Source organism: Vanellus vanellus (genome assembly GCF_965231255.1).
Source record: "Vanellus vanellus genome assembly, chromosome: 2".
In the NCBI taxonomy this organism is placed as follows: domain Eukaryota; kingdom Metazoa; phylum Chordata; class Aves; order Charadriiformes; family Charadriidae; genus Vanellus; species Vanellus vanellus.
In genome coordinates, this window is record NC_138906.1 from 60,966,698 (window position 1) to 60,979,351 (window position 12,654).

Below are 12,654 nucleotides of genomic sequence, written 5' to 3' on the forward strand. Positions count from 1 at the left end.
GGAATGAGCAGCTTCCAAGTGAGCACTGAGGAAATTGTACTCATCAGGGATCTACTAGATAGGTTGAAGAGGACAGCAATTAAAGGCTGGAGTATGTCAGCACTTGCTGCAGTCATTCGAGTTTGCCGATCTTGCATGTTATCATTACAAAATATTAGTTACATGATTACAAATTTTCCCTGATAACATCCTTCTTCCAGTGCAGAGAAGGGGCTTTCTCTGGGGAATACATCATGCCATGAAGAAGGTTACTGTGCAATCGTTCTAATTTGTCAGAGGAGATAGAAGTCATACAGAAGAGAGCCTGAGAGGAATTTCTATGAGACAGCTGCAGGATAAACATACGAGAAGAAGCAAAATGGATCCAAGGGGAATAATTCATACTGGGCAGTTATCCAGGCAGCTACTGACTTTGTCCTAAGTTACTCTTGGCCACAGCCACCTAAGGACTATCTATTCCATATAGTGAATGACTAAGTTTAACCTGCTCTCAGGAAAAAAAAAAAAAAAAAAATTACTCGCTATAGTCACTCTGACATATAGACAGCTCATGCTTGCAAAGATAATGTCCTGAACAAGTACTTCCCATTTGCTGGTGGAACAGAGACAACCTGAACTTCAGGCCAAACCGTTCAGTTAAGAAAGCCACAGACTTGGCCTGGTGAGAAAGTTATGTCTAGAGACGAATGGACTTAAGAAAGACTGCAAGACAGGTAAGGTAAAAGGCAGTCACTAACTGTCTGTTCTTCATTTTCCAAATGCTTTGATACACTCAGCTCTGCAGACAGTAACTCCCAGGTACAACAAACCATGCATTGAGGAAAGAAGGAAGTGTTCTGAAAAATAAAGTCCTGAACATCTTTCCCTAGCCAGAAAATTCAGGGGAAAAATCCTCCCCTTATCTCGTCAGCTAATGAACTATTCAAAGAGACAACGAGAAACAACACAGAAGAACCCATGAGAAAACCGAATAGCTTTTATCTTCAGAGCACTACTTGGATACTGTGCTGTGAAACAAGGGATTTTTGAAGAATACGATCAAAAGATAAAACAAAGTAGCCGATCATCTGGGACATGAAGAAGAGTTAAAAAAAAAAGTCTTGAAGAAATCTCAGAAGCTTATCAGGTCTACGTTCTGCCTAAGGCATGCTGTGCTCACTCTCAACTATTTTTCATATTTTTTTTCCAGAGATCTCTACAAGACACATCCTCCAAACTATCTATTCTGGTGCTGCTTCTCCTCACATTAGAAAGTTTTTGTAATGTCTAACAAATCAGCTATACTGCCATTTAAGTCATTATTCATCTGATTATTCATGTCTCCCTTCAGACTCTTCTAAGCCACCTCGAGTTGTTTGTTTTTTTTCTACATAGTCCTCATGTGTTTTGTTTCCTGGATCCACCATTGTCAAACGTAGCATATAAACCTTTCCACAAAGGATGAAGCACCATCTTTAAAGCGGTAATGAATTTTGTCCCCATCATTCCAATTAAAAATCTTTTCCATAAACTGATTGCCATCACTGCCTTTTAGCTTACATATGACTTCCCCTCAGCAATCACGCACTTGATATTTCCACAGCCTTCAGCCTGGTCAGCTAAACAAGCCAACCTTTTTAAGTCATCTCTTGTAAGACATCTCCTTCATCACTGCACAAGCCTTGCCCTCTGCACTCACTCTACATTCAGTCAGTCCACAAGTCACTGCATAGGGAAGTAAGATTATACCATGTTCTAGATGACGTCTCAAAATACAGAAAATAGCCTTAACAGTTTAGCTGAAAATTTGTGAATGACATGGTGATTCTTTTATTGATGACTCCTAGTTTTGTTTCATCACCACATGTTCACTTTTTTATGTCACCACCACTAATATTTTGAAAGTCAGGCCCCTGACTGGCTTTTGAAGAACATCCCACCATTCTTAATTTCCCTTTTGTCACCTTTTGTCATCCAGTTTCTTACTGACTTTGTGTCTCCTGTACTAAACCATGTTTTATTTTGCTGCACTAATAAATTTCAGTGTGGCATAGCAGAATTACGAAACCACTTTCTGTGTTGATTTTTTGCTCTCTTACAAACCATTTATATTCTATTGAAGAAAAGCCAAACAAACAAACAAAAAAAAACCCACAACCCAGAAGCTCTAAACACTGCAAACTTAAAAAGTGTTCTAGGATGAGATTCCCCCCCCTCCCCAGCTTTTTAACCTATTTAAGCTTTTTAGAATTTGGGCAGATCTGCCTCTAACTTTAAACACATTCACTACAACTTCTCAATGACAGATAGTGATGTTTAAGGAAATACAGTGAAAATATATAGGATATCAGTTTCTTGAGTTGTATCTATTGCCTGCCTCGGTTATGGGAATTAAGTTTACTCAAATGCAAGAAAACTTCAAAAGCTTCGCATACATAAGCTGTACAAAATTTAATCTTTGAAAAGACTATGAATTTTAGGACTGATTTTATCATTACCACTATATGTGGCTTTATCTTTTAAATATTTCTAACACTGAACTATGTTATTATTTGAAAGTCTACAAAACTCTACTTCTACTACCAGAATTGACAGGGATAAACATTGGTTGGGATTTCCCTGACAGAAGAGATTTTAAAAAGGAGGGAAAAAAAGAAGAAATTCAGGCTCTTTAAGTTGCAACTGACTCGGAAAATAATTCAGTAGGGTGGAGCATATCTTAGATGTACTAACTGGGTCATCTTTTGTTGTATTCATCAGCATTTTAATAAACCTCCTCAAGACTGTCTCATCTGAAGATCTCTTTGCCTATAATAAACTTCACACGGGTCATCACAACCATCTGGAAAGGCCTTGTGGTTTCTTTAACTGGATGTAGGTTTCTAACTATGTAGTTTTACAAATGATACTGTAAACTTCTGAAATCATGTCTGGACTTTGTCTCTTGTTGACATTACATTTGTAGTGGGGCAAAGCTTTTTGATGTGGCCAAGAGAAATGAACAGAATTCTTGCATTTCACATACAGAAAGAGAACAAGCAGTCCAGGAACAACTCGATGGCTAGACATGGTTTTACTCTCCCCCTCGGAAAAAATGCTTAATACGTTCAAGAAATTAGCATCCTGACCACCAACACCAGTGGAATGAACACAGCATTTGAAGGCAGCCTCCTATTTGGAGGGGTTTCTTCTTGTGCCACACAGTCAAAACAGAGGGAAGAGAAACCTCCCAGTATTCAGGGCACAGATCAGTTTGCTAATGCATCCCTCTACCTCCAGTTTATGAAAGCACTGAAGACAACTTAACAATGAGGTGAAAAGAAGTAGACCGGGTGAAGGCAGCCAGGCTAACTAGAGTTCTAGTCAGAGCACAGCCCATATGTGAGGCTGGAGATCACCAGTCAGATTTCACAACAGGTCCTGCTTATTTCCCATCAAATTCCTTTTCAGCTGTGAGAAAAGTTGTACATGCAATGCCACCTGTACTCTCAGCTCAAGTTAACACTTCCGTACAAGAGTAGAATAACTCTCCTCACAGTTCACTATTGACATTTTTATTATTTGTACGTTGCCTCATCATACTGTCAGTGGGATCACCTGCCTCCCAGTGAGACTCATGCTATGGTGCTCCTTTCACAGCTCACTTTCCCATATTTCTTCTTGTCTCACATTATGCCTTCTCCACATTTTCTTCATTGCTTTGATCCCAGTTTCCATTCCCTCCTAGACTTTGCTCCCCATTCCCTTGTGGAAGGCTATTATAATTAAATAGTAACCCCTGCTGCAGTTACCCCTGACAACTGTTGGGAGTGTTTTCAGTAGGCTTCGCAACGAACAGCCCAAATGAGAGCAATGAAGATAATGGATAAATCCCTGCTGCACAAACACAGCAAGAGAGTTCCTGCAAACTCAGACAAGAGTCTTAACACATTTTGATTTACACTGAGTGTTTTTCTCACAACCCTATCAGCTAAAACATGCTGTTGTTAATAATTTCAGCTCTGCAGAATTAAAATATATCCCAGGGGACAAACAAAAGCATTAGAAGAACTAGTGCCAGCCTGCAAAACTAGTAATATTTAGTCCTTGTTATGCAGCAGAAAAATAGGACTGGAATTCAGATCTGTGCGCTAGTCCCAGTTCAGCTTCTGTTGGATGCTGTTACACGCTCAGAGTTTTCCAGCTTTAAGAAAGCAAGATCAGATTTTCAGAAGCGCTAGACACTTAGGTGCCAGTGATGGCTGTGGGAGCAAAGAGTCTTCAACATCTCATAAAACTAGACTGAGCAGCAAATATTCAAAAGTGGAGAACAATAGTTTAAAATTTGATGTCCTTGATTCTTCCATATGCCACAATCTCTGTACACAAAGCCCCACCATGACTGTAGCACACCCCACTGTTCCCTCTGTGTTTGCCACCGTTTCTTTCTTTGCCAGCAGTTACTTTCCCTCCTCCTGTGACAGTGACATCCCCCCCCCCCCTCCCGTTCTTATTCACCACAAGCTGGAGGCTCTATATCCAGCCCATTTGTCTCTAAGCCAGGGCCTGCATTTTCTTTTAGTTTTGGCCTTCAAGGCATAAGGTCCTCTGCTCATGTCATCGTAAGAGATGCCAATCTCAGAAGCTGGGATAGCAATGGTCTTCTATCGCACAGGAACTGACAACAGATTCATAGACAACATAAAAAACCACGTTGAGCTTCAAAAACTTCTTCAAAGCACTGGTTTTACTATCATGCTTACAATCCCAAAATACTGAGTTCCCCCCCTTCCCATCTATTTACTAACGATGCCTTACAGATACAACAGCACTGACAGAGCAGTAATTTTTCCTCACTCATCAGTAATGAAAACAACTATCAGAACCCAGAAAGCCTCCTCCCAAAACCACAAGGGAACCACGTAATGTTGAGCCTCACACCACAGAGCTGAGCAGAGTGCTCAAACTGCACAACGAGCTGCAGCTTGCACCAACAGGGTTTAAAACCATCTTGTCTGTAACTCTGGCTACTGTACTATATTCACTGTATATCTGCCAGGCCAACAGCAAAGTAATAAATCACACAAGATACAAAGCATACCATTTTACCTAAGGAGAAAGGAAATTGCATAGTAACCTAGAGTAAACAATAAATCAAGATACTGATTGCAGTGAATGTGTACATGCTCTGTTTCCAGAGGAGAAAAAATACACATTATTCATTAGTATAAATGTATGCAACCGTTTAGGCAGCTTGTGCTCTGTTCCCCAACAGTTTCAGGCAAGACCAGAACTCCAACTGGTCTGATTAAGTCAGGGCAAGAGATTCTGCATCCCCTGCTCACAGATGAAAGGACTTCAAGGAATCAAAACACAATGCCCTACAAGTAAATACCAGAGTCCTACCTCAGATTTACTGTGCTCATCAGTCCACATTATTACTAGCAGAGTACAATGACTACATAGGTCTGCCACAGATCCGTTAGAAAATGCCTGTTCATTCAAGATATCATTTATTTTTAATTACAGCATGTCATGCAAAGCTACATACTTCAACCTCAGGTAGTTATTTCTTCCAATTAACCCTAACTTCTGCTAAAGCAGTCACTTGGGGCTAACAAGATTAAGAAAAAAAAAAAAAAAAAAGCAAGCTAGTCCCTTGAAGGAAATGGCCAGAAGACCAAGTAAGAAAAGAGACTGATTATAGGATGTACCTGCAAGAGGCACTCACCCACTTTTAGTGTACCACCAGACAAAAATACTTACAATAAATCCAAGTTTTTTATAGTCTCGAGTATACATAGATTTGCGTTTCTCAATACTGCCACTACTGTTGTTAGGTTCAGATTCTGCATCAAATGCAATTCTTCGGAGTTCAAATATGATATCCCGTTGAGCCTATGGTAAAACAAGGTTAAAAAAATTGGTTAAAATAACTTACCTCTCACTTTAATAACCAATACCACAAAAGCTGTTTCAAAACACTGTATTCCCTCCGCTGCCCAATCTTTCTAAATTGCCTACTTCATACTCAGAGAGACAGTCAGCAAGAATGACTTTGTGGTTCCCGTTTTCCAAAGTCTTCCCATTTGTGGGATTCACGTGCAGATGCTTAAGTGTTGACTTCCAGAAGCTGGACCCATGTTAGCAAGGCCACTGAAGGCTGAAATCAAAATCCCTCAGCACTCTGCATTCCTTTTGGTAACTGTCCATTTTTGCTAGCACAGGAATGGGCAAGAGATGAATTACTACAGTTACACATCACTAGAAATGTCTCAAGACAGTGATAACCACCCTATCATCAATATTAACACCACTAACAGTGTTAGTCACTCTCAATGGAGATATGCACTAGTTAACTGCGTGTACATTCCTGAGAGTCAAACTTTCCTGCCTCAAACTTCAGAAACAGGAAGGGTAAAATCCTACAGCATTATGTTACTTTTGTTTACAACCATCTCGCTCTCCCACCTTCTCTTCTCGAAATTGTGTGTCTTAACACAACTCCCTCTTAAAATGAAATCAGGTTCCTCCTTGTACAGGGCCTAAAAAAAAGGCCACAAAAAATAAAGAAACATCATCTCCATGGCTTATTGACTTTATATTTAAACTTGAATCTCTTAGGGGAGATTTGTAACACAAATTAACTTCAACTCTAGCATGCCAGTTAGTATTCATTTAAACATTCACTTTAGCTCTACAGAAGTACTTTTAGGAAGAACTGTACATCTCTGTTGCTTCTGAGAAGTACACAAAAGAAACAAATGCTGGACTGCTGCTCAAATTTTAGCTCAGGATGACACCAAATTCTGGGCATTTTGTTGTACTTTGCACAAGGAGTGTGTCCTGGTTTGAGGTAAAACAGGACCAATTTTGTTCAGTAACTTCGCTTCTTAGCTGGGCCTCTTCTAACTACTGAATTAACTGCATATTGTGCAGACAATGTTCACTCTCTCAGAGTGATAAGACCAATGTTTACAGCCGATGCCCAGGCATGGTATGCAGAGAGGCTCTTGCTTACACTTATTGCCATAACAGCCAAGGCCAACCAACTTTGTTATTTGCCCCGTTGGAGGGTCGGAAGCGGAAAAGCATAGTGGGATCCCACCTGCAGGGAGGAGCGGACAGGACAGGTGACCCAAAACTGACCAACAGGGTATTCCATCCCATCTGCCTCATGCTCAGTATAAAAGCTGAGGGATCAAAGGGTCACGGGCTCTTCCTTCAATGGCGACGTCTGAGGAGGACTCTGTTCGTCTGCCTGTGATCCCGATCCTGACTCCAGATCCGGAATCCAGTTCCCGTCAGTCACTGAGTCCAGCCTGGGACTGCCCCAGTGCCAGCCGGTGACGTGATTGTCATCTCGGGAGCTTGATACGGTTTTGTATATATTTTTCATTATTTCTTTTTATTTTATTATTAATATTTCATTAAAGTAGTTTAGTTTCTTCTAAACTCATAAGTCTCTTTTTCCTCCTCTGCCTCTCTCTTTGTAGAGGGGAGCATCTGTCGGTCCCGTCTGGGGTCCCTCGGGTCCCCAGTGGTAGATTTGGCCTAAACCACGACAGACTGCAATAGCCAGTACCTCTTCTAACAATCAGAAAACATAAACAAACTTCAAACTTCAGAGAGAGAGAGAGAGAGAGAGAGAATATGAATGAATGGTGTAAGCGTTCCTAGCAGTGTCCTTTCCTCTGTAAAGAGCTTTAGGCACAGTAATAAGCAGTTGTCCTCTTCCTGTTCTGACCGGATCATGTCGGCTGCTTACCTGATCCTGTGGATCCATTTTTGTCATCATTCTGTCTTCCAGAAGGTTAAAGGTAAGTACTTGCAGAACATAAAGCTGGTGTGCCATTTCATTATTGATGGCCCTCTGCGCCCTGATAACATGCTGCAAAGAAAGAGATTCTGGTGAATACCATCTTATCAGAAAATTAATTGCGTGCACTCAGGTGTTTCCTTTTCTTTCGGTATACATTTGCTGTGCAATAGTGTATGTATACTCCAGAAAAAAGAAAATCAAACCAAGACTAATGCTACTAATCTAGGTACAATAGAAGTAACTTTAAGGGACAGGACTTTACAATAACAATGCACCAAAGCTTTCTCCTTCTAGCCACGAGATAGAACCTCTGCATATGTTGAGAAGTGGCACAACAAAAGAAAAATCAGTACTGAGAAGTCACATCAAAGAAAAATTAACTCAACAAAAGCGTTAGATTTCTATATTTAAAAGAAAAAAAAAAAGAGTATATTAAGAAAGTATTTAAGAGAGTAGCTACCTGAGCAGAAAAGTATTCAGGCTGCAAACATAACCAGCAAATACAGTGATGTAACAGGGGTCAACATCACACCACAATCCTACCAGACAAGTCTGTTCTTTATGAGGAAGGCTGGTTAAAAATACATTAGCATACAATGCCCCATGAGTGCAGAATTACCCCATGCAGAAAGCAGATATCAAACTGATGGACAATTTAAAAATCCCTAGATGCACCAGAAAACGCCAAGAGTTTCTATATGGGAAAGAGACCCAGGTCACTGAACCCAGCAGAGTACACGTAAGGGAAGAGTCATCCAAGTAGGAGAATGGACACAGCAACTGATATTGTACAGTTCTGGAGAATAAAAGAATCTGTCTGCCAAAAGGCACCGGAGCATTTTACAATAGTAAATGAACATGTAAAAATATTATCCATATGCTTATACCAAATTTCTTAAGAACACAAGAAGTGTAAAAATATGCTTTTTGAAACAATCTCTGATTTTTTGTATACATCATTGAAATTATGACAGTGAATGACACAGAGCGAGGAGTTGTTTGGTTGCTGTTTGGTTTGTTTTACACTGCCTAGTATCTCATAACAGAGAAAGAGCACTTTCCCGTGTTCCCTTGAAGATGTAATCTACTCTAAGGTCAATGGCAAAATCCCTCTGATTTTCCATGATAGCAGATGCAAGCCTTTTATATTATATTCATTAACTCCACTCTGAGCTATATTTCGTGCTTTTTTTTATGCAAGCGGTGACAAATTGTATGCAACTTTATATCAAGAGAGAATAATCTGTAGGACCGAAAGAACACAGAGGTTTGTTTTGCAAGATGGAAAGCCCTGTGCAGCTTGCTCAGCTGTCATCAGCTCCAAACCTTAACACAGAACGCTTGCTATAAATTCCTCAGACAACCTCTCATCTGCACAATAAAGTTCACATTCACCACAGGAAGAAAATGCTTGAGGTATTATTCTTTTATTCAGTATTATATTTCCATGAAGAAACCACAATTTGACTGGGAAAACACCCTTTCTCATAATTAGTTTTGAACCCATTCAACAACCAAACCTTTATCTTGTATACTACAAGTGCAATTAAAATATATTAAGATAAAACCTATGAACACCAAAATTGGCATCACTTTTTCTCTCTGCTACTATATATAAATATAAGTTATATACTTACAGTTAAGATGATGGAGCGAAGCTGCTTTTGTGCCAAAATGTTTGCCATTTCCTGATTTAGTTTAAAAAAAAAAAAATTAAAAATTAGCCAGAAGCAGATATTTTAGTGCCATACCTAGAAGAACACTGACTTAAAAGGTTTTAGTCTTAAATTTCTGCAATGTTACTTATAAAGGAAATGAAGTAGCATATCAGCTATACGATTGTATGCATTATTTTGGGGGTCACAAACTCAGATTACTCTACTATGAGAAAAGGGGCAAAGAAAGTGAAAAATATGCCACAAGCTGAGGACTTTGATGATCCGAAACCAGCAATTAAAGACTTCAGAACAGACCTCTGTGAGTTAAACAAAGTATTCACACACACTTGTTCAAGCATAAGCTTCCCCCTGCGAACAACACAGAAGGCAGCATGGAATGGAAGCCAGCCAGGACTTTAAAACAAGATGTTAAACAACGTGCTTATTTACATTAATATTTTGGCTGGTTTAAAGTTGAGTGCTCTAACTTTCACTCAATAAATCAGCCTACAACTCAGTACAGTTTTGTCACAGCACACCATACTCCTGCCCCGTATTTTGGTAGCAATGTTGACGTTGGTCCACTATTTTGTCTTAAATTAACTTCTCTTTCTAGACCTCTCTGAAGTCACTGTCAAGGAGAATACGCTTTTACTGTCATTCTTAAGCAGTTGATCCCAGCTGTCCATGCTGCAAACTGTCCTACAATGCACAGGAGGGAATACTTCATACTCATCAATCATGAGAGTCTAATCTTAAGCATACCTACAAGTCCATACCTCATTTTTAAGCTCCGTGATCTTTTCCATCAATACAGAAATATATGTGTGTGTGAGATGTGAACATATGCTAGCATATGCAATGCATACCACTTCTAGCAATTATCATCACGTAATAATTTTTAAATTCTTGTTTTCAAAATGTAATGTTTAAGGATGGGACAACATATTGCACGCTGCTATTTACCCACTGTTTATATGTACACAAAGGGGTAATGTCTGGAATTAGCAGATCATTGATTGGAAATAGAGCTCACGTATCACAGCCTTACATAATACAGGACAACAAATCCCATCGATGCTGACACGTGCTTAAGGACATTCTTAGGATGCACTGTGATTCTGTGCATATGCTGGTGCCATATCAAAAATATTGTTCACCTTCAGGAGAAATACATTTTTAAAAATTCCTGCTGATCTTTGTGACAGTCGAAAAGTAATATAGAGTACATACTGGTTACTTCTATATAACAAACAAGAAACTAGAAAACAGGAAAACAGAGACTATTACATAAAACATACGAAGAATTGGATTGCTGAAACATGGCTGCAGAAACAATGTAAATAAAGCAGGTGTTAGGATGAGAACTTGCTTGCAGAAAGAAAATAATTCTAATTGTGAGGCAGTAGGCAGTCATGGATATTGACTGTTTTCTTTATACCAGATAAAGGCTGCTGCAACAGAACATGGGAACGATAAGGAAGGAAGAAGGGACCAAAGACAAGAGAAATTCAGCTTTAGTTTTTAAGCCTTTTCTGACTGAGCAGGTTTCAATTGCACAGAACAGCAAAGGAATGAATGATACAGATGCTTCCATCTCTTTTGGAAATGCATAACTGAGCTGCAGAGGGAGTGCCAAGCACATCATACTTCATGTTACGGGGAACAGACTGGCTGGTTTTGTCAAAGTATATTCACTGCCAAAAGATGGACAGGTAAAGAATATGAGGTACTCTTTTCTGCATTCAAGGAAAAAAAAAGCGGATTTGTTTTATTTTACTTTTAGGAGAGGATTATCAAATGGTCACTACTTTCTCATACCTGCAACCTAAAAAGCTGTTATTGGGATACTATTTTTTTGTCACTGGACCAAAAACTGAGAGGAGCAACAAATATTCACAAAACCAATTACTGCATCAAAATCAACTCTGTCACCAAGAAGGCTATGTGGCTATTAGCAGCTGATGAACTGCCTTTTCTAAAATAAGTATTGTAGTAACAAATGAGAACAAGAATTATTTGACAAAATTGGCCATCTCATTTCCCATAGCAACATGTCTGCAAAAATGCAGATGCTTGCCAAAAAAAGCGTTTCAAACATTCACAGTATCATTTCAATGCCCAAACTCTCAGCTCTTTTCTGATAAAGACTTACTTTTCTTAAAAAAATAATAATCTAGGTTTCTGTAGATGGTTTAGTCCTTGACAGTGGCAGAGGAAGCAAACCAACCAGGGAGTTCTCATTAAAAAGAAAAACCTTGGACCTCTTGGCTTTTTGCATTACAGAAACGGAGAAATAGGTTAAAAAAAAAAAAGGGGGGGGGGAGGGAGGTGCAAGGGGGGGAAATAAGATACCAGCACCAATTTAAATCCTTTCCTTAATTGCAGTGCAGGCACCCACACCATGCCGGTCCCCACAAGACAGCAGCAGAGAGGGTGCCAAAGCTCCTAGAGTCATATGGGGTTTGGCGCAGTTTCTCACTCCTAACTATATTTAAGTGGTGAGTGCTGAACCTTAACTTTTGAGTACCCACCGTCAGCTAATTACATGAGACTGCATCACCTCAGTTTGCTGCCTTATAAAGACAGAATTCAGTAAACAATATCAGTTATCCCTATCCTGAAGCTAATGGACACCTACCTTCTTCAATGTACGGTTTACTAATTAATCACGAGATAGATATAAAGAGAAACTTAACAGATTCTGACTACTTATTATTAAAGGCTGAAAGAAATTTTCTGCATGTGTCAGAGCTATTAGCCGTCAAGCCATATCAGATCATTATATTCTGATGATCATAAACTCCATGACTAACAATTTTGTGTCACAGCAACAGGTACTACAGGTGAAGTGAAGTCTGCACGGTCTACTGCCAGCCTCACTAGATGGTTACACTGTTGGTGAAATACAGTTTTGCCTGCCAGGAGTACCCTGTGGTACGGTCATATTCAGGAACGCATGCCCACTGATTAATCCACATCAGACATTGTCTCTCAACTTCAAATATGACCAAAGCATAATTTTCATATAAACGTAAGCAGTAGCAACTGTTTACAAATATAAAAAGTGAAATCTTTGTTTTTCTTAAAAGGACCTATCATAGATTGACAGCAAAATTGAAAGAAAGTTTTTATTTCAATTTTTGTTTATTAGATGACCTCTTCCTTTAATGCCGAAAGACTGCATTGGAGGAAGAAGGAAAAAAGGAATGGGAA

The 12,654-nt window shown here is 39.4% G+C and overlaps 1 protein-coding gene across 1 annotated transcript in view; it reads right to left on the reverse strand.

The window, feature by feature from the left end:
* ELMO1 (engulfment and cell motility 1) overlaps positions 1-12,654 on the reverse strand; it is a 310,350-nt gene that overhangs the window by 185,824 nt on the left and 111,872 nt on the right. Inside the window, exons 11-13 of the mRNA XM_082479784.1 lie at positions 9,418-9,468; positions 7,727-7,849; positions 5,725-5,856 (exon numbers count right to left, since the gene is read on the reverse strand). Coding sequence (XP_082335910.1) covers positions 5,725-5,856; positions 7,727-7,849; positions 9,418-9,468 — 306 coding nt within the window. The remainder of the gene's footprint in view (positions 1-5,724; positions 5,857-7,726; positions 7,850-9,417; positions 9,469-12,654) is intronic.